We start from the raw sequence: 22,776 nt of genomic DNA, 5'->3' as shown, positions 1-22,776 counted from the left end.
TCTTTGCCTTCCTGGGACATTGTTGCCTGAGGAAATTCATTTGCCTGGCAAATGAAAGGAAATGTCTCTCTGGCTTTGCTGACATAGACAACTGAGATGACTCCGGAGAATGTTTGTGGGGTTGGGGATAGAGACCACCATTAGTCAGAGCTATTACAACTTCAAATCAGGGTTATTGGTATTAAACATGGTAGTGTTTGAGTACTTGGTGGAGTCAGTATTACTTTAATTATTTATTCTTATCTAATTTTTATCACCAGGCAAGAAATTTTCAGGAAGACCCATGTGTACATTACTAACCAACAAGAGGTATGAGTTGCTGTATAACTGTGGAATTCAGCTTCTTCACATCGGACGGCCTCTTGCTGCCTTCGAGTGTCTGATTGAAGCTGTTCAAGTTTATCATGCAAATCCCCGCCTCTGGCTACGCCTGGCTGAGTGCTGCATTGCTGCCAATAAGGGGGTGAGAGCTATTTGGGTATCTTTTTGAACTCCCACCTCCTCTTCCCCCAACTTGTTACGTGGAAAGCAAAAAATACTTTGGAACATATAAGATCTCCCTTTCTTTTTAACCCTCTGTGAATTTATAAAGATAGTCCTCTGTTCTTTAATAGTTGGGGAAAAAAATTTAGTTTCAAAAAGTCATTTGTTAACATTCTAGTTCTTGGTAAGTATGGCAACATTGAAGAGTTGGAGCCAATAAGAAGGTCCTATCTGTTGGAACAGTGTCTCCTAGCTGCTAGGGCAGGGGCCATGCCATCTGCTGGCATGGGAATGGTGTGTGTGCACCAGGTGATTAGAGAAGGACTGATAACATAGTGTGGAAAGAATTGCATTAAACTGCATTTTGTTCAATAACTGGGGGTTTTACTTTTGTTCAGTAAATGATATAGAGTTCATGGATTACCAGGCTATTTCTCTCTGACACATGGTTGTCCACCATGAGAATAGGCTATGAGAATAGGCTGGCTTATGTTAGTATCCACGGCTAGATTATTTTTAAATGGCAGTTGGTGGAAGCCTTTTGAATCTCAAGTTGGGAGGGGTCAGTGAGAGGTAAGGGAAAGACAGGTTGTATCAGAATTACCAAATGTCTATATCACCCCATTTTCTACCTACCCCCTGTCCTTGCTGAGCTCTTGGGGAGTGTGAAGATTGGAGAGGTATGGCATCCTGAGGTTTTGCCTGGCATGCCTGCCATAGGTGATAGAAGATGTTGAGGCTCTCCTGCTGCTGAACAGTACTTTCTGAGAAACAACTACAAGAACTAAGGGGTTTAAAGAAGTATGTTTGCCTGGCAATTTTCGTACTTAAGTAGTTTATGATTTGAGTACAACATTGGAGGAAGAGATGAATGATATCTTTGAAAGGCTTTAATGGTCTATTTCATCATACTTTGCTTTTTGATTAATTGATTGATTGATTGATTGGCTGGCGGCTGGCCAGTACAGGGATCCAAACCCTTGACTTTGGTGTTATCAGCACCGTGCTGTACTGAGTGAGCTAACCGGCCAGCCCTCTGTACTTTTGCTTTTTAAGAGACAACTTTCTTATTGGATAATTCTTAAATTAACTGATAAACAATTCTAGGCAGACTTTATTCTTTTTCAAAATAAAAGGATCTCTAGAAATTGTTTATTCTCTTCAATCCATTCATGAATTTAAGCGTCAGGAGCCTTTCGTTTGTACAATTACTAAAAATCAGGGAATTTCTTCTTCCTGGGACTAGGGAAATTACAGTAAAATTTAGTATTTCCTTTTTTAAATTGTTTTTATAAATAGTACTTTTAGGATTGTCTTTGTTCTGTGGATTTCATTGGGCTTACAAGGTCTCTTCTTGTTCTCTCCCATCCCCATTTTCTTCTAGAAAGTACTAAATGTGTAATTTTTTTTTAGATGGCAAAGTTGATTTTTGATTGCCATAACTTGGTAGATAACAAAATACACAATCTGTGCTGCCAGTAGGAAACTTGCCATAAATAATTTTCTATCTTTGTGCTTTTCCTCCTTCTAAAAAAGATTTTTTTTTTTTCTTAAAGATGACCGGTAAGGGGATCCTAACCCGCGGCCTTGGTGTTATCAGCACCACGCTGTCCCAAGTGAGCCACGGGCCAGCCCTCTAAAAAAAGATTTGAGGTGACCTAAAAGACAGTAAAAACAACCCCAAGAAACTGTCAAATCAAATGAGAGAGCAACATTCCAATAGAAATTATAAATTCCAAATAAAACTCTGTAAGATTTTTCTTATTTTGTCAGGAGAGGAAGGATGTTAAAGCAGTTTTTACCTTCAGAAATAAATTCATTTTGAATTAAACAAACAAAAAAAAACTTAATTGTAAAATTGGTAATGCTAAGGAGGTTGTTTTGTCCTGTTTATTTGGTGCGTATTATTTCAGACTTCTCTTGGCAGAGGTAGGGCTTATCCTTACCCAGGCATCATATAATATATGAGAAAAGGTCTGCTAAACAAAACATAAACCCAGTATTTTAATTATGTATGATCCTTTTACATTAAAGCTGATCTGGCACACTTTCTGGGTATTGGTGATTGAAGGTACAGTTTGTTATTGTGGGTGTTGAGTTTCATTCCATCACGGGCCAGTTTGTTTTCATCTGCTGCATCATCAGAACTAGCCATCTGGGTCAGTTTGCTTAACTTTACGGATCAGGGAAGAAAGTATGGGTGAATCATAAATTTGTCACCACCACTAAGAGAAGTTGGAATGGAAGACCTCCCACTGATAACTTTTTCTTATTTTTCATTAATATTGCTTGGATGCCTCCTCTACATGGAATTAGTTCCAATCAGAGCAGTTTTATTCTATTTTTTAGCATTATGTAATATGTTATTTTTAAAAAGAATACACAAGTGAGTCTTTTTTTTTTTATTAAAAGTTATGCATGGAAGGCAACTACGATAAAATTACATTAGGGAGCAATAAGAAACAGTAAAAAACATTTGTGTTTTCGGAAAAGGCTTTTTGTAGGGCAGGGTTTAGTTCTGCAAGTTTATATTGATAGGATCCAGTTTGTTCCTCTGTATGAGAATCTGGATGTTACTATAAGATGACTAGTTGGGATTCCAACTGCAGGTAAATGTGAGACTTAGAGTGAAGGGGAAAGATAAATAAAATTGGCACGGTCAAGCTCATATAGTGAAATAATACATCTTAGTGAAACATCCTAAAATAATGTACATGTTTAAGTAGCTTTTAGTATTTTCAGTTTAATGTTTATTGATTTTAGGATTCGGGGATTTTAATTTCCTAGAAAGCAAGAATTGTGCTCATGTAAATTTTAATGTGTAGCTTTTAGTGTTTATATATTGCCTACAGTCTAATTAATGCTTTCATTTAAGAAGGGATAGGTCTGTGTTTTAGGAAGTGGAGCTGCTTCCTTTTTCATTTACATTGTACTTTTGGCTGTCTTATTTTCCTTACTCTTGTCAAAGTGCCCATAATATGCGGCATGGTACAGAATGTCTAAATAAGACATTCTGAATAATTGCTTGATTCATTCTTGAATTAGCTTTTTTTCTTAGAATTACCTTAAATCTCATTTTAACAAAATATTGCATATGTTAACAGATTTTCAGCCTCATATACTTTTTCCCACAATCCCAAACATACTTCCTTTATCACCATAATGTTCCACATTGATGGATCTTAAGAATATTGATAGATCTTAAGAGTTTAGGGTAATTGTGAGGGTATTTGATCATTTTTCATACTACATCTTACAACTCCCTTAAATTTATTGGAAATTATTTGTATTTTGTAGACTTCTGAACAGGAAACTAAAGGTCTTCCAAGCAAAAAAGGAATTGTACAGTCTATTGTTGGGCAAGGCTATCATCGTAAAATAGTTCTGGCATCACAATCCATACAGAATACTGTTTATAAGTGAGTATTTTGCAAAGAAAATGTGTGTATATATTTGAAACTGTTATGCATAATGTTGCTTATGTATAAAAGTATGCTTAAGATTTATCATTTTATAGGAGGAACTACTTTGTAACTAGGTTTTATTACTGCTTCATCATACAGAGCCCCATACATAGGTCCAAAGGGAATGTTATCTGACATGTGGTTTTGGCTTATTAAGTCCATGGGTGCTGAAACTGTTGATGGCCTAAGAAACCCTAGTCTATTCAGTGCCATTATTCAGAATTTCCAGAAGAGGGCATCTTAGTACCTTCTTTTTATATGGTTTTGATTATCATTGATACTTTTTATTTAGATATTTTCTCATAGTCTCTAGGAATGAAAGTACTTTAAAGCTAATTCTTAGGAAGAAAAATGTATATATACATAAAGCAACTAAAGCATTGTAGAAGCTTCCCCATGTACAACCTTAAGTTGAACAACTTTTAAATAAGAATATTTTTATCTTGTATAAAGATTCTAATTTGAAGTTGCTGTTATTTCTAAAGTAGTAGACTTTGCAACAAATTAGCTGCCTTTTTTTTCAAAGAAAAAAAACTGTTCACTACCATTTAAAAGTTTTTCCAAAGTTTAAATAGTATCTGGCACACAATGTTTTGGTCTTAGTTTAGTTCAACTTTAATGCAAATATTTTTAAAAAGACTATTATGAGAAAGCATCATTTTCCTACAATTTCAAAATTGTTACTACTTTTCAATATTTTATTTTTTTCTTAATAAAGATAACTCAGTTTGGTTTATCAAAGCAATAGAAAGTTATACAGCTTAAGTACCCGCTTATCTGAAATGTTTGAGACCAGAAGTGTTTCAGATTTTGGATTTCTTTGGATTTTAGAATAATTACATTATACTTACATTATTACATCCCTAATCTGAAAATTCAAAATCTGAAATACTCCAATAAGCATTTCCTTTGAGCATGACAAGTTTCAAATTTTGGAGCATTTCAGATTTCTGATTTTCAGATTTAGGAGTGCTCAACCTGTATAAAATGTCAGTGAAATTATAAAGCAAAAGATAATGATGATGCTTCAAAACTTATAAAGACATTTTTGAAAGCAAGGATTAACCAAAGCAAGGCTCAAATGTGAAAATGTATTTTCTTCCTCTTATTCCCATTTTTATACCTGTCTTTGATCTCATTACAATTTTCTTTGTCTACAATTTATTGACATACACTTCAAGTCATCATTATTTATACTTTTTACATTTTATACTCAATATTCAGGATTTGGGTTCTTTAGCCTTCTCTTGTAACTGCTTATATTAAAATTTCTGCCTATCAAAGGGCAAAGCTTTCATTTACAACTAATTGGTTTTATTTCTGATAATAAAAGTCTTATTTATTTTGATGCTATTTACTTAGCTAATTTGTGTTTGTTCTTTTAAGTGATGGACAGTCTTCAGCCATTCCTGTAGCCAGTATGGAGTTTGCAGCCATTTGTCTCAGAAATGCCTTGTTGCTATTACCTGAAGAACAGCAAGATCCAAAGCAGGAAAATGGGTCTAAAAATAGTAATCAATTAGGCGGGAACACAGAAAGCAGCGAAAGCAGTGAAACTTGCAGGTATTCTAATCCCTGTGACTTACTTGGCAAAATCCTTTCAGGACTTCTTTAGTAAGCCCCTTTGTCCTTTAGATAAATTTCAAAGACCTTCAGCCTGGATTTCTAAAATTCTCTGTTTTGAATAATAAGAAAGGAAAATATTTATGTTTCTAAGTATTTCTGGAAAAGAGAAATAAGGTGGAGTCTAAGTGAAGACAGAACCTTGAAAGAGAAAAGTGGAAAGTAACAGCTTCTTTTTTTTTGGAGATCTCAATTGGCTTTATTGAGATTCAAGAATCAGGTGACACGTTAGGAAAGTTAACAGCTTTTCATTGACAGGAAAGATATTTGCAAGAAATCCTGTTGTTATCACACAGCATTTTTTTACATTTATTAAAATAAATACTTAAATCCTAAAACTTCTCGTTTCTTATTATACTCTGCCTTTTCTCTTAACATACTATAAACCACTAACCTGCAGAATATTTTTATATGTTTGTAGTTTTTTTTTTTGTTTTTTTTTTTAAAGATGACCAGTAAGGCGATCTTAACCTTTGACTTGGTGTTCTCAGCACCACGCTCTCCCAAGTGAGCTAACCGGCCATCCCTATATAGGGATCTGAACCCGTGGCCTTGATGTTATCAGCACCACACTCTCCCAAGTGAGCCCCTCTATATGTTTCTATTTTCTAGTACAAGTGTACTTCAAAAGTTCATGGAAAGGGCCGGCCCGGTGGCTCACTGCTACAGTGCGCCGCTTGGGAAGCGTGGCGGCGCTCCCGCCGAGGGTTCGGATCCCACATACAGACCGGCCGCTCACTGGCTGAGCGAGGAGCGGGGGCAGCACCAAGGGTTGCGATCCCGTTGCCGGTCCCGGTCCGGTACGGGCGCGACACTGAGGGTTGCGATCCGTTGCCGGTCACAAAAAAAGACAAAAAAAAAAAAGTTCATGGAAAGATTGGTATTATCTTTTAGTTGTATTTTCCACAAATTTTTTGAAGTACCCTCATATAAATTAAAAATCAATCCAGTTATAGAAATTGGGAGAGCTTACCTGGTAATAACACAACAAATGCCTTTGTATATATAAAGTTCTGCCTTTTTACTCATGTCTCCATCCCAGCATTTTTTTTCTTGGTTATCATAGAAATACATGTTTATTATAGAAAATTTGAAACAAAATTGTGGAGTTTTTTTCCCCATCAACAAGTTATGTTTTACTGTAGTTGATAAAAAGCAATCAAAAGAATGAGAAATTTGTGAAAATATTGGAGTGATTTCCTATATATAGCAGAGAGATTGTTTTCAGTTAGAGATTTTTAAAAGCAGTATTATGTCCTGAGGAAAAGAAACTAATGTGCAGTATGGCTTTCTCTTGTTAATGATACCAAATTACCAAGCATTTTCATTGTTTTGACTCTTTTACACTTTTGTCATAAAAAATTACATGAGAGTGGGGATAGGGAAGCAAAATTTTATATTTATTTGTTGCTCTTCGTAATTAAGAGACTATCTCTATTTTAGCAGTAAAAGCCACGATGGAGATAAATTCATTCCAGCTCCACCTTCTTCTCCATTGAGAAAGCAGGAATTAGAAAATTTAAAGTGAGTATTAAAACAAATTTAGCACTGCACCTATTGAACACATTGTCTTTTATCTTTATACTGTTAATATTAAACCAACCTTTTATTCTTGTGATACACCCTACTTGGTCAGAATGTGTTATATTTTTATAAATTTAGATTCAATTTGTTAATATTTTGTTAGGAATGTTTCCTTCTATATTCATGAGGAAAATTGGTCCATACTTATCTTTCCTTGTAATATCTTTATCAGGGTTTGGTTTAGGGTTATGCTGACCATATAAATGAGTTGGGAAGTGCTTCTTCAAGAACTCTGTTTTCTGAAAGAGTTTATGTAAGATAGGTGTTATTTCTTTCTCAAGGGCTTGATAGAATTCACCAGTGAAAACATCTGGCCTAGGGTTTGTTTGAGAAAATTTTTGAAAATGACTTCAAATTCTTCAATAGAGCACTATTCAGATTTTGTGTTTCATCTCATGTCAGTGTGGGTAAAATTTTTCAAGGAATATTCCTTTTTATATAAGACGTCAAATTTGTTGGCATAATGTAGTTCACAATATTCCCTTATATTTTTAATATCTGTTGGATCTACAATTATATTTCCATTTTCATTTGTGATATTGGTAATTTGTGGGTTTTCTCTCTCTCTCTCTCTCTTTTTTTTTCCCTGAGCAGTCTAGTTAGGGATTTATCTTTTAGATTGATGTTTTCAGAGAACAGACTTTCACTTTATTCACTTCATTATCTGTTTTCTATTTCATTGATTTCTGCTCTTTTTTCTTTCTACTAACTCTGAATTTGTTTTGCTCTTTTCTTATCTTCTTATGCTGGTCATTGATTTTAAAACTTCCTTCTTTTCTAATATAAGCATTTTTTAAAACTACACATTTTCCTTTAAGCCGCTATAACTTCATGCCACAAATTATTCATTTGTTTTGTTTTGTTTGTTTCTTTGTTTGGCATAGTGTAGTTTTTTTGTTTTGTTTTGGTAGCTGGCTGGTATAGCGATCTGAACCCTTGACCTCGTTGTTATTAGTACCATGCTCTAACCAAGTGAGCTAACCGGCCAGCTCCCTCATGGTACAGTTTAAAATTAAGCATTATTTTGAGATAATTGTAGATTCACATGTAGTTGTAAGAAATAATACAGAGACCAAATGTACCCTTTACCCAGTTTCCGCAATAGTAACATCTTATAAAACTATAGTATAATATCAAAACCAGGATATTGATGTTGATATGGTCACATTTTCATTACTACAAAGGATCCGTCATGTTGCCTTTTGTAACCACCCCCACTTCCCCTCTTGCTCCCACCCCTTCTTTAACCCTTGGATACTATTAATCTGTTGTCCATTTCTGTAATTTTGTCATTTCAGAAATGTTATATAAATGGAATCATATAATTTGTAACCTTTTGGGATTTGCTTTTTTCAGTCAGTACAATTCTCTGAAAATTCAAGTTTGTTGCATGTATCAATAGTTTGTTCCTTTTTATTGCATGGTATGGATGTACCACAATAAAATCATTCATTCATTGTAGGACATCTAGCTTGATTTCAGTTTAGGGCTATTATAAATAAAGCTGCTCTGAATATTCACAAGTATTTGTGTGCACTTAAGTCTTTGTTTCTCTGGGATAAATGCCCAAGAGTGCAATTGCTAGGTAGTATAGGAGTTACGTGTTTAATTTTTTAAGAAACTTCCAAACTCTTTAATATAATGGCATTTTACATTCCCACCAGCAATGTATGAATGATCCTTGCCAATATTTGGTATTGTCACTACTTTTTTTATTTCTTATTTTTTCATTTGTCCTTTTATCACATATTTATATCTGTGTGTGTATATGTTGTAGCTACTTTTGTTTTACTCATTCTGATAGGGATGTAAGGTGTGTAGTGATATCTCATTGTGATTTTAATTTGCATTTCCCTGATGATTAATGATGTTGAACTTCTTTTTATGTGGTAAAGCTTTTCGTTGAAATGTTTGTCTTTTGTCCATGTTACAATTAGATTATTTGCTTTTTGACTGTTGTTTTGAGAGTTCTTTAAGTGTACTGCTTTTTTGTCAGATATGTGATGTGCTAATATTTTCATGCAATCTGTAGCTTGTCTTTTCATTTTCTTAGCCCAGGGCTTTCTGCAGACTGAATGTTTTTAATTTCAACTCTCACATATTTTCATATGTTGTGTTTTCATGATCACTCAGTTTTAATTTTCTTATTTTGGTTGTGATTTCTTCTCTGATGTAGATTATTTATAAGTGTATTGCTTAATTTCAAAATATTTGTGGGTTTCCTAGATATCTTATTGATTTCTAATTTAATTCCATTGAGGTCGGAGAACATACTCTGTGTGATTTCAACTCTTGACCTGTTTTATGGTCCACATAAGGTTTATCTTAGTGAGTGAGCTATACACTATTGAAAAGAATGTGTCCTGCAAATGTTGAGTATACTATTCTATAAATATTAGCTCAATTATAGCTGATAGTATTGTTGAGATTTTCCATGTCTCTACTGATTTGTTGTCGTTGTTGTTCAATCCTATTAATTGTTGGGGGGTATTAAAATATTTATCTATGGTGGTAGATTTATCTATTTCTCCCTTTAATTGTACCCATTTTTGCTTCACGTATTTTGAAAGACCTATTATTAGGCACATACCATGTCTGAAGGAAACACATTGTTTACATTTCCACACAGAACACTTCTGACACCAGATGTGCAGGTTTTTCCTTCATACCAACCAATTCACCAACTCTGTGGACACTAGCATGGTATCCTATAATTTAATTCAATTATGACACTATGTACCTGGAGTTACCATCAGATCCCCTAAGTTAAAGAACTTGGTCCCATAAAACTGCCCCCACATGAGATGACAAACCAAGTCTGGACCTCCCTTACTTCTATAAATCAGGGGTTTCCCCCAACCCCTTCCTTGGATTTGATAATTTGCTAGAATGGCTCATAGAACTCAAGAAAATACTTTGCTTACATTTACGTTTATTATAAATGATACTGATGAACAGCCAAATGAAGAGGTACATAGGATGAGGTCCAGAAGGGTCCCAAGCATAGGAGTTTCGGTCCCCATAGAGTTTGGGTGCGCCACCCTCTGGCATGCAGATGCAGTCACAATCTGTAAGGTCATCAAATATTGTTGTTCAATAGGTTTTTTTAATTGGTTATGAATATTCATGAGATACAAAGCTGATTGTCACCCTCAAGAGTTTTTATACAGCTCAGTCTCCAGCCTATCCTCCCATGCTCATTCCCCCGCCACAGAGGATGGTGGGTGGGCTGAAAGTTTCAACACTCTCTCTAACCACTTGGTCTTTCTGGTGACAAGCCTCATCCTAAGTCATTTCATTAGCATAAACTCAGGTGTGATCAAAAGGGACTGGTTATGGAACAATAAAAGACAAAAGACATGTCACTCAGAAAATTCCAGGGGGTTTAGGAGCTCTCTGCCAGAAACTGGGGACAAAGATCAAATATATTTCTTATACCACATCATGTTTATGATAAACTAACCTTTCTGTCTTTATGAAATGTCCTTCTTTATCCCTGGTAATAATTTCTGATAGCATTCAGAACATGCTACCTCCAAAGTATGGCACCTTGGCATTTGAGAAAACAGCAGAAGCAGGAAGACCACTCTTACCATCCCCTCACCCTTCTCCCCTAAAGCAGGTCATAAGGTCTTTATTCAAGAGGTACTCTCCCTATACCTGGAGGAAAGTAATGTTCTTGTGTCTGAAGACAGAGGGACACAGAGAAGACTCTGGGGGTGGGGTGGGGGAGGGATCTGCTAAGTCCCCCCTCCAGTTTATTACCATTAGATCATACCCCCTTTGTCCAGTCATACTTCTCCACAATTATCCACCTCTTCATCAAACCTAAGCATAAAAATACACAATTTTCTCTATTTCTTTGAGTCTTCATTTCTGAAGGCACCAGTGTTGTGTAAAACTTATTGAGTAAATTTGAATGTTTTTCTCTCATATGGCCCTCAGCCATGAACTTAAGATGGAAAAGAAATCTTTTTTCCCCTGCATTTCTGTCTTGGAGTCTACTTTAATTTATTTATTAACAGAGCCACTCCAGCTTCTATACTTACTGTTTGCTTTTTGCATCTTGGATCCCTGCACATGCCAGCCAAAAAAACCCCAAACAAACAAAATTGTCTTTGTTTTATCTTCATTCTTAGAGGATATTTTCACTGAATAGAAAATTTTGGGTTGGTGGGTTTTGTTTTTTCTTTTCTTTTTTTTTTTTTTGTCTTTTTCCGTGTCCGGCAACGGATCGCAACCCTCAGTGTCGCCCCCGTACCGGACCAGGACCGGCAACAGGATCGCAACCCTCGGTGCTGCTCCCGCGCCTCGCTCAGCCAGTGAGCGGGAACCAGTCTGTATGTGGGATCCGAACCCTCGGCAGGAGCACCGCCACGCTTCCCAAGCGGCGCACTATAGCAGTGCGCCACCGGGCCGGCCCTGTTTTTTCTTTCCTTCGGCTCTTTCAAGATGTTCCTTTCATTCAGCTCTTTAACGATGTCACTGCACTGTTTTCTGGCCTCTGTTGTTTCTGATTAGAAGTTCATGATTATTATGTGAAAGATGCCATTTTTCTATCAAGATAGATTTTTTTCTTTATTTTTCAGTAGTTAGGCTATTATGAGTGATTTTCTTTTGTTTTTAATCTTGCTTGAGGTTAGCTGACTTACTTCCTTAAATCTGTAAATTTATTTTTCAACAAATTTGGGATATTTTTTTACTATTATTTCTTCATATTATTTTTGGAACTAGGCTTAATGATATGGCATTACTTTTAAGAATGATTTCAATAATAGGACTGTAAATGAAAATGGAAATTGGCCTATTGCATAGAAGTGACAAGAGTGCAGTAAAATATTTACATATTGATGATAGCATTGTAAATTGATACGTGACTTTATTCACTTTTTTCCTACAAATGTTACTGCTAGTCTTGTGCAATGTGCAGGGGAATCAGGTGAAGAAAAAGCACTGCCCTCAAAAGCAGACGACAAAAGATTGGAAGAAAATTCTATTAGTCATTAGGTTGATGTGAGATTTGGGGTTTCTCTTTTCTTATGATGATGATTTATCAAACTGATAATTGGAAAATTTTGTGTTTTCTTCTTTATGAAAAAGTGCTCAATCCTTTTTGAAAGAGTTCTTATATGTTATTCAAATTAGCCATTATCATTTGTCTGGTAACATTGCTTATGGTATGTAGTTGTAAGGCAGAATTTTAAGTATCATGTTACCGATCTTTATTTTTTCTCCATTTCACACAATATTTAGACATTCCTGTCTCTAAGAGTTTAAGAATACTTTCCCTATGTTTTCTTCTAGCACTTTCACTGATACACTGTCATAGCCAGCAACAAAAAATTTTTGTTTTAATTAGGATTTATTTTATATGAACAAATAAGGTAGAGATCTGTCCTTATTTTGTGCATTTCATAGTTCATTTGGTTAGTGTCATTTAGCTCTTTCATAATAAAGCATGGTCAATAACACCAAGGTCCAGGATTTGATCCCTGTTACTGGCTAGTCGCCAAAAAGACAAGAACAAGAACAGAATAAAGCATGGAACAGACAGCTATAAAATGGTAAGATTTTATGTCTAAACAGTTCGAAATTACATTTTTATAAAACAGTGTATGTGTATTTCAGTATGCATAAAATACCTGGAGGGGTCTAATCTATGTCAAAACCTTCATATTGGTTGTTCTTGAATGGTAGGATAACTGATGATTTTTATTTTCTTATTGGATATCTGTTTTTTCTAAATTTTTATAAATGAAGATATTTCACTAATGTTAGTGATGCTTCTCTTTGCATACTTAGTATGTTTGGGAGAAAGGCTGACCAACACGTGTCTTTTTCTGATCGTGTATTGTCACATCAGTATGTTCAGGCATAGCATTATTGTCAGTGAGCTCAGGGCTTCAGGCACCCTGCTCAGCAAAACAACTTTTTCTCTTTGTTTTATTTTGTTTCTGTCAAAGTATACCATAAATTCCAACTTTGCAGTAATACCCTCTGTATCCTGTGTTTTGTGTATATCGGCCCTCTGTATCCTGTTATCAAGAGAAAAGAATTGACCCTGGATATGGAGGAAAATCTTAACCTTAAATACAACTCATCTCAAATTTAGAAGTGGGGGGTTGGTCATTTTATTGCTTTGAAAGTAGTGTTTTGGTTTTTTAAAACTTGTCAAAGGTAATACAGGTAATTTTTTTAAATTATCTTCAGTTATGTTAACATTTCTTAAGTTCTTGTTTCTTGTATGAGTTATAAGTTAACAAGAAAATGAAAGAAAGTATTATGACAAATCACCAGCGAAATAATGGCAAAAAGTAATACGTACAGAAGAATGTTGTTATTGTGTGAAATAAAATTGAATTTCTAAAAAGCAATCAAATTTTAGCTATATGTAGGTACTTCAGAAAGTTCATGGAAAGATTCATATTATCTTCTAATTCTGTTTTTCCACAAACTTTTTTTTTTTTGGTGGCTGACCGGTACGGGGATCCAAACCTGTGACCTTGGTATTACCAGCACCATGCTCTCCTAAGTGAGCTAACTGGCCAGCACATCCACAAACGTTTTTTTTTTTTTTTTTTTTTTTTCCTTTTTGTCTTTTTTCGTGACTGGCAACGGATCACAACCCTCAGTGTCGCGCCCGTACCAGACCAGGACCGGCAACGGGATCACAACCCTCGGTGTTGCGCCCGCACCTCGCTCAGCCAGTGAGCGGCCGGTCTGTATGTGGGATCCGAACCCTCGGCGGGAGCGCCGCCGCACTCCCAAGCAGCGCACTGTAGCAGTGCGCCACCGGGCCGGCCCATCCACAAACTTTTTGAAGTCTCTCATTTAACTAAAATAAAATCACTATGCTAGGTTTTTGTCCTGAGTGGAAATGTGTTAAAACAAAGCAAGTAAGTAAGTAAAGCTAGACTGGATTTGGTACAAAGTGAGCTGGGGAGGAAGGATTGTAAAATTCAGCAAGGACAATATTTGGGAAAATGCTTTAACTTGCTGAAAAACATTCCTTTTCCTCCCACTATGCCTGATATTTTCTAGAGATGTTTCTGCTATGTAAGAACCACCTGCATTTCATATTTATCCAAGGGTTTACTATTTTTATTAGGTTATTTTATATGGTAAAAATCCAAACGGTAAAAAAAGTTATCTAATGTAAAGTAACCCTGTCCCATCCCAGTCCTGTTTCCTCTGTCCTGAGGGCATTCACTGACTGGTTTCTTATATGTCCTTCCAATACATTTCTCATTCTAATCTTAGTATATGTGTGTATGGTGTTTTTACACCAGCTATTGCTAAGTCTCCACACTGCTCTTTACAGTACGTTACTTTTCCTGTTTGACAATATATCTTTAGAAATTGCTCCATAACAATACAAAGCTGTTTCATTCTTTCTCAAGGGCGCATAGAATTGCATTACATGAATATGACATAATTTATTTAACATTCCTTTATATTTAGATATTTATAATGTTTTCAGTTTTTGTTGTTATAAATAATGCTGCTGTGAATATCACTGTATGCATTTAAGGGGAATCCTTAATGAAGAAGATATTTGAAACAATTTTTCAAACTTGATTTAATTTTTTACAAATTTGAATGAATACTAATCTTAGGATTGCATTATTTATGCATGCAATTTAAGAAATACATTAGCCCATGAACGTTGAATATCTGCAGAGTTGTGTAATTTAACTTTACCTTCTCTGAATGTCATTAAAGAGAAGGGTCATGCAGGGTGGAATTCCTCTCAAAGAGTTTTGTACCTGTCATGGCACAACTATTTTGCTTTTCTTATGCCCTAATAGGAGAATTGGTAACTTTCAGAGAAAATAAAATTACTTCCCTCTTCTTGTAGAAAGGGGCAAATGTCTCTATCAGGATTTCTGTCAGCATAAAGTGAGGCAAAGATGGATTCTCTGGTATGTATTAACCTTTTTTTTTTAAGGAGCAGATGGGAAAAAGGAAATGGAACAAGATGGAAGGAGCCTTAGGGTAGATTTATAAAAAGGACTGCTATGCCAGTCAGTAGCAATGGTAATGTGGATGCAAATGGTGAAGGGAAGCTGTCGTAAAAGATTTGTGGTGTAATTTTCAAAGCTATAAAAGCTCACAGTGCATTTGGGTATGTTGAAGGGCAGTTGTATGGCAAGAGCCAGCTGACTTTTATGTAAGGAGCCAGGACACGTTGGTTCTGTGTTAAGATTGTGTAATTCTTAGAGATTTCATCTATTTCTGATCTGAATTCTTTTATATGATTGGAAATGTGTGTGACTAGTGCATAGTTTAGTTTTTATGGACTGTTATATTTGACCCCTTGTGCTCTATAATACCCAAGACACCAATGCAAAGCCCCATTTCCTACTTCTAGCATAACTAATATGCAGTAAATTATCATGACTGTTCTAATGGCCACTTCTTACAATATGAAGTTCACAGCTTCTTGAGTATTTTCAGGTTTTTTTTTTTTCTCCATTTGTACATAAATGAAGATGACAAAAAAAAAAATTCATTCTAACCAAGTTACAAATATGTTTTCGGAAGACAGATGACAGTTAAAGCAGTTGTGACATTCTTTATTAAATCAAGGTAGGTTTCAGAAAAATATTCTCACAATTGAAACAAAAACTTGTCCCCAAATTAGGAAAGTGTCCCAGCGATCAACTAAATAGTTTAATTACAAGGCTGAGATGAACTTAGAGATACTAATATAATGGGTATATATGATAGTATTAGAGTAGTGCTTCAGTTCCTGAACCACTCAAAGGCTGTGAAAAGTGAGTTTCATTCAATTAGAGAAATATATATACACACATTCGGCAGCCTGGAATCAAATAAATGCTATGACTTTAAAATTTTTTTTTTTGTCTTTTTTCGTGTCCGGCAACGGATCGCAACCCTCACTGTCGCGCCCGTACTGGACCGGGACCAGCAGCGGGATCGCAAACCTCGGTGCTGCGCCCGCACCTTGCCCAGCCAGTGAGCGGGAACCGGTCTGTATATGGGATCCGAACCCTCGGCGGGAGCGCCACCACACTCCCAAGCGGCGCACTGTAGCAGTGCGCCACCGGGCCGGCCCCAGACTTTAAAATTTTAAGGTGATTCTTTTCCTAGGTATTTTCCCAAGAGAAATTAAACCTTGTCCACACAAGAATTTTATAGCAGCTTTACCCATGATAGACAAAAATTAGACATAGCTCAGGTATCCATCAGCAGGAGAATGGCTTACTGAGTTGTAGTACACCTGTATGTTGGAATACTACTCAGCTATAAAAAGGAACAAATTACCAATGATCAAGTTATCTTGGACTAATCTGAAAACATTTTTGTGTCTGTTTCTTCTATTACTTAGTATAAGGTACCTAGAATCAAACTACTGTTTGATTCTATTTACACCATTTATCTGACGGACAAGACTATCTCGTTAGACAAAATTAATTTATGTCAATAGAAATCAGAACAGTGGTTGGAGGAATTGACTGAAAAACTTTCTGGGGTAATGGGAGTATTCTACATCTTAATTGATCTGGAGGTTACATGTGTATATTCAAACTCATAAAACTGTACAGTATAAATTATGCATTTTCATGTGAATAAATTACCCCAATTTAAAAATTTAAGGTAAGGTATTTTAAATATTTTGAAATTTTGCAAAATTTACATGATTTTAAATACATTATTTTGGGAAATATAATTTAACCACCCATAATTGATAAATGGTGGATTTCTCTTACATATCATTTATGAGATGGCATGACATGTAAAACTTGGTTTCTTAACCCCCAAAAATCTTTATCTATTTGTATTTAACATGTATTCCTTAGATTCTAAGGCTGTATTATACAATACCAGAGCCACTAACCACATATTGCTACTGATCACTTGAAATGTGGCCAGTGTGAATTGAGGTGCACTGTTCAAGTATAAGATACATACCACATTTCAAAACTTAATATGAAAAAAATGTAAAATATGTCATTAATAACTTTATATTGATTACATGTTGAAATGATATTTTAGATATATTGGGTTAAATTAAATATATTAAAATTAATTTCACCTGTTTTAATTTTTAAAATTTGTCTACCAGAAAATTTAAAATTACATTTATAGCTCTTACTATATTTCTGTTGAACAGTGCTGTTCTAAGGTATTAGAACATCTGTGTGTTTGAAGTGTCGTTAGTTATGTAACATAGTTTCTACAAATGTTATTTTGCTAAAGTTCTCTCATATGTCAGAAATTTAAGCTGAATTGTTCCTTTTTTTCTTTTTTCTTTTTTCTTTTTTTTTTTTCGGTGGCTGGCTGGTACAGGGAGTTCATCTCTTAAGAAAAAATTTTCTTGGGCCAGCCTGTGGCTCACTCGGGAGAGTGTGGTGCTGATAATACCAAGGCCATGGGTTTGGATCCTGTATAGGGATGGCCGGTTTGCTCACTGGGTGAGCATGGTGCTGACAACACCAAGCCAAGGGTTAAAATCCCCTTACCGGTCATCTTTAAAAAAAAAAGAAAAAGAAAAAGAAAAGAAAGAAATTTCTCTCAAAAAGGTCTAATGTCTAAATGAATTTTAGAATGTAATTGCGTATGCAAGATTGATATTTTGTGCATGTGCTTTGATTTAAATTTGAAAGTTTGCCACAAGCATTTGGGAAATTTTCTTCTATAATAAGATTGTGTAAGATTTTCTTATACAATAATCAATTATATTATAAGGGTATATTTTTCTCTTTAGATGTTTCTTATTTTTTAAAAAAAGTCAAACATTTATTGACTGCCTACTGATTTTTTTTAAATAGCTTTATTGAAATATAACACATAAAATTTACCCATTTAAGTGTACAGCCCAGTGATTTTTAGCATATTCATAGATATGTGCAGCCTTCACCACAGTCAATTTTAGAACATTTTATCACCCCCAAAAGAAACCCCATACCTTTTAGCTTTCACTCCCTCTCCTCCAATCTGCCCCCAGACCTAACCTACCTTCTGTCTCATAGATTTCCCTATTTTGGACTTTAGTATGAATGGATTCATATAATATGTGGGCTTTTGTGACTAGCTTCTTTCACTTAGCATAATATTTTCAGGATTCATCCAAGCTGTAGGGTATATCAGTACTTCATTCCTTTTTATTGCCAAATATTCCATTGTATGATTATATCATACATTGTTCATTTGTCCATTGGGGGACATTTGGATTATTTCCATGTTTTCGCTGTTATGAATAATGCTGCTATAAACATTCGTGTACAAGTTTTTGTTTAGACCTGTTTTATTTCTCTTGGGCGTATGACTATGAGTGGAATTGCTGCATCATATGGTAGCTCTGTTTAATTGTATGAGGAATTGCCAGACTGTTTTCTAAAGCAGATGCATCATTTTACAATACTACCAGCAGTGTATGAGGATTCTTGTTTCTTTACATCCTCACTAACACTTGTCATTGTCCATCTTTTTTGTATGTTATAGTGGGTGTGAAGTGGTAACTCATTGTGAATTGGATTTGATTTGCATTTCCCTGAAGACTGATGTTGAGCATATTTTGATGTGCTTATTGGCCATTTATATATCTTCTTTTGGAAAAATGTTCATTCAGATTCTTTGCCCATTTTAAAATTGAGTTATTTGTCTTTATCATTGAGTTGTAAGAGTTCCTTATATATTGTAGATACAAGTCGTTTATCAGATATATGACTTGTAGTTATTTTATCCCATTCTGTGGGTCATCTTCATTTTTTTGAAGGTGTCCTTTAAAGCACAAAAGTTTTTTTTTGTTTTTTTTTTTAAAGATGACCAGTAAGGGGATCTTAACCCTTGGCTTGGTCTTGTCAGCACCTCACTCAGCCAGTGAGCAAACTGGCCATCCCTATATAGGATCCAAACCTGTGGCCTTGGTGTTATCAGCACCGTACTCTCCCAAGTGAGCCATGGGCCAGCCCAAAAGTTTTTCATTTTGATGAAGTTCAGTTTATATTTATTTCCTTTGTTGCTTGTGCTTTTCGTGTCATGTCTGAGAATCCCTTACTAAATCCAAGGTCGTGAGGGTTTACTCCTGTGTTTTCTTAAAAGTTTAAAGTTTAAGCACCTACGTTTAGGTCTTTGATCTATTTTGAGTTAATATTTGTACATGGTGTGAGGTAAGGGCTCAATTTCATCACACAACAACTTTATTCACAATTGGGCTGGCCAGTTAGCTCAGCTAGTTAAGAGCATGGTGCTGATAACACCAAGGTCCAGGGTTTGATCCCTGTACCAGCCAGCTACCAAAAAAAAAGGAAAATTCAACTGTATTCTTTTACATACTGGAATCTTATTAATAGGAAAGAAATAAGTTCATAGATTTAGTCACATATTAACATTTCATTGTTACACAGTGGTTTTATGACTGTCATGGGTATTACTGAGTCTTACATGTTGCACATTACAGAAGATTTTTGTTATTCTTTCTGAGATTGTAATATTAGCTGTACTTTTATTTTTTAAAATTAAAAGGAAGCCACTCTAGAATCTGGAAAAGAGTATAACAGAACAGGAAAAGGGTAGAAGATGATGTTGGGGCCAACATGAGAAATGTCTTTACAAGAAATTAAAATCAAAGCATACAAAATAAAAATGAAATTTTAACTTAATTTACCTTTTTTTTCTTCTATGGGAGGTGCTGGATTAGAAATGTTTGGACCAAATTTAATTAAGCCTAGTTAAATTATTCCACAAATGTAAATTATGGAAGCTTAATTAGTTCTTTCAGAGTCTAATGTGACACTCAGTGAATTATTTCCCATTCAGTTAAAAGGGACCTCCTATGCTCCAGTGTTTATAAAAGAAAATGAATCAAACAAATGGTTGAAAACATAAATATTATAGACAGTTTTAGTGTACTTAAGGAATCATGCTTCTTTTTGTCTTAACCCAATGGTGACATTGTAGCTCATAAGACATACCTAAAATGGGATGGCTAATAATCATTTGAATCTCATGTTGCTCTTCATAGAGACCCAGCCCCATTTCAGTGTTATGACTGAGTGTGGTCCTACTGAAACTTTTCCATCTAATCAAGGAAGGAACCTGCCGATGTGACATTTCCTTCATGTTATCAGCAGTTTGTGTTCACCTTGGTATAATTCACATCTGTTTCTGCGGATCTCATTTAGATGAACTGGTGACCAGATTTATCACAAGCCAGGGTTAAATTTTTCAGTGGTCTGACACTGTGGAAACCCCACAGGGCCACTGCTGACCTTGGACAAATCATTTAATCCCTCTGGGCCTTCCTTTTCTCTTCTGTCAAGAAAAGGAATTGAAAAAAATTTTTAAATTAAAGGAATTGGATTGGGTGATCTTAAGGTCCTGTCCATATATAAAATGCTAAGTCCGTGACTTAATACATTTTATTTGTTTCCTGGAGTAGGACTGGGCTCTTTGGGATGCTAAATTTGATGAAGATAAAAACATTTTTAGCTTCTTTGTGCTGGATTCTGTTCGTGTTGGATTTGGGGTGTGTTTGTCAGTAAGATTCTTTTGCACAGAACTGTTATTAGAAAGCAGAATGTTTACAGAAGATAAGATGTGAAAAACTAATTGAACTTTTAAACTTTTCTTAAGAGTTGAAAGTTGACAAGTTTAACATTTTCTAAATTGTGGATAAATGGAATCAGCTTGGTTTTTTTTTTTTTTTGAAATTTTAAAATCTGGCACCGTATTCAGCTTGTTGAAGGAATTGTATAATAGATTTTTGAGCCCATTTTTTCAAATAATGTTTGCTGTGAGATTGCTTGGTAAATTTATTTTCCTTTGGCAAATAGTGACTGCCGGATTTACCTCCATTTTAGCCTCTTTAATAAGGGTTAAACTATTTCAGATATTCAGTTTAGTTTCATTTTACTTACAGGATATGTGTTTTGATAGGTTTTAATGCCCAGTTTTACATAGCTTGTTGCAATTTGGTACTTTAAGAACATTTTTTTCCCTTTTCTTTTCTTTCTCCTTTTTTTCTTCTCTTTTCCAAGGGTTGGTTTTCTGAAGACCTAGAGCTAGCTCCTCCAGCATGTGAAGGGCAGAGTATGGGGTTTTGTAAGATCCTCCACAGGGGGGAGAAGCTAGTATGTCTATTCCCTTGAGGTATAATTCTTCCAGTCTGATGAACTGTCAGATCTGCTAAGTGGTTGGTAAAGCAGATTGGACAGTGACTCTAGGAAGCAGTGGGGTGGGGGTGGGGGGGAGGTAGGGCAGTATTTTAAGCAATAACTATCAAAAGTAAAGTAATTTCTCCAGGGGCTTAGTAGATAAAGCCGTGTGAGTTTCTACTGTTACTAGTCTGCAGGAATTATGCAGTGTGGAATGCTGTTTTCTAAGAGGACAGGAGGATGAGTTTGAGAGGGTGATGAAAAGGTGAGTTGGGATGGACTGTAAGGCAACAAGAGGAGAGCATAAATATTGATTTGAGTTTCAGACAGTGAGATTTGCTTAATCCTGATGGCCCTTGATAAGAATGCCGGCCCCAAAGTTTTGTGTTCACATATTTAAGTATTTTTTAATAGAATGAGTATTGTATCATTAGAATCTTTTACCCTGATGTGATTGAATATTATATTTTAAAAAGGTAAAAGTGGAGAAAAAAGAATTTTACATTCTTGTGCATAATTATAGTTTGGGCTTCCTGTGAAACAGAATCCTGCTGCAAATCTTACATGACTGATTTCTGGACCCAAAGTGGGCTTGACAGTGGGTTGGAGCAGTAATAGCCCACCTACTGTCAGGAGAGGCCAGGGCAGGCTTTTCCCAGCAAGTCTGCCTGAGGTGGGGCTTGTCCCAGACTCTGGGACCTAGAGCATGCAGGAAGAGTGCCCTGTCTGTGGGAGCCAGGAAAGAGTCAGCTTTAGGGACTGGCTGGTTAGCTCAGTTGGAACGGTTTGGGTTTGGATCCAGCCAGCCAACGAAGAAAAAAAGAGTCAGCTTTATCAGCCAAGTGACCTACCAACAAGAGGTAGGAGTCCAGGGCCAGCCCGTGGCTCACTCGGGAGAGTGCGGTGCTGATAACACCAAGGCCCCGGGTTCGGATCCCATATAGGGATGGCCGGTTCGCTCACTGGCTGAGCGTGGTGCTGACAACACCAAGTCAAGGGTTAAGATCCCCTTACCGGTCATCTTTTTAAAAAAAAAAAAAAAAAAAAAAAGAGGTAGGAGTCCGGGTGCCTGGAAAAGCAAATTTAAAATGTTGAAAGCTGGAGTCTTTAGCAAGTACCTATGAAGCACTTACTGTACATGGTGAGAAATTGCTATAGTCTTTGTGTAGGAAACAAAAGATGTGTGTTTCCACTTTTAAGGAGCTTATGTTTTGCCCTGACCTTTGGCAAAGTCACAGATAAATATGAATATTAAACTTTGTAAATGTCATTCATACAGGCCCTGAGCTGATGGTCTTCTTGAGCCTCTGGAGACCCAGATCTTTAAAAGGCAGTTATTTTTTTTCTTCCTTCATAAGCAATACATACCTGACATGTGGTAGGCACTTGGTATATTTCTTAAATAAATGAATGTTCATTGCCATTTTAAGATAGAAACTACAAATAAGCCAAAAGAAGAAATAAAGTCATCTTGCCACACAGACCTAACGACTGATTTG

At 35.7% G+C, this 22,776-nt stretch overlaps 1 protein-coding gene across 3 annotated transcripts in view; it reads left to right on the top strand.

The window, feature by feature from the left end:
* Positions 1 to 22,776, top strand: part of CNOT10 (CCR4-NOT transcription complex, subunit 10) — a 71,140-nt gene that overhangs the window by 36,468 nt on the left and 11,896 nt on the right. For 2 of the 3 annotated variants that reach the window (XR_551296.1, XM_008583640.1), the window contains exons 10-13: positions 261 to 463; positions 3,781 to 3,902; positions 5,334 to 5,510; positions 7,014 to 7,094. Coding sequence is in view for 2 of the 3 variants with exons in the window: in XM_008583640.1 (XP_008581862.1) it covers positions 261 to 463; positions 3,781 to 3,902; positions 5,334 to 5,510; positions 7,014 to 7,094 (583 nt within the window). In the remaining variant the exon portion in view is untranslated. The remainder of the gene's footprint in view (positions 1 to 260; positions 464 to 3,780; positions 3,903 to 5,333; positions 5,511 to 7,013; positions 7,095 to 22,776) is intronic. The other variant, XM_008583648.1, reaches the window with a different exon arrangement.

This window comes from Galeopterus variegatus, unplaced genomic scaffold (assembly GCF_000696425.1).
Source record: "Galeopterus variegatus unplaced genomic scaffold, G_variegatus-3.0.2 Scaffold99, whole genome shotgun sequence".
In the NCBI taxonomy this organism is placed as follows: Eukaryota; Metazoa; Chordata; class Mammalia; order Dermoptera; family Cynocephalidae; genus Galeopterus; species Galeopterus variegatus.
The sequence above is the reverse complement of the archived record's forward strand: the minus strand, read 5'-3'. Positions and strand labels throughout refer to the sequence as shown.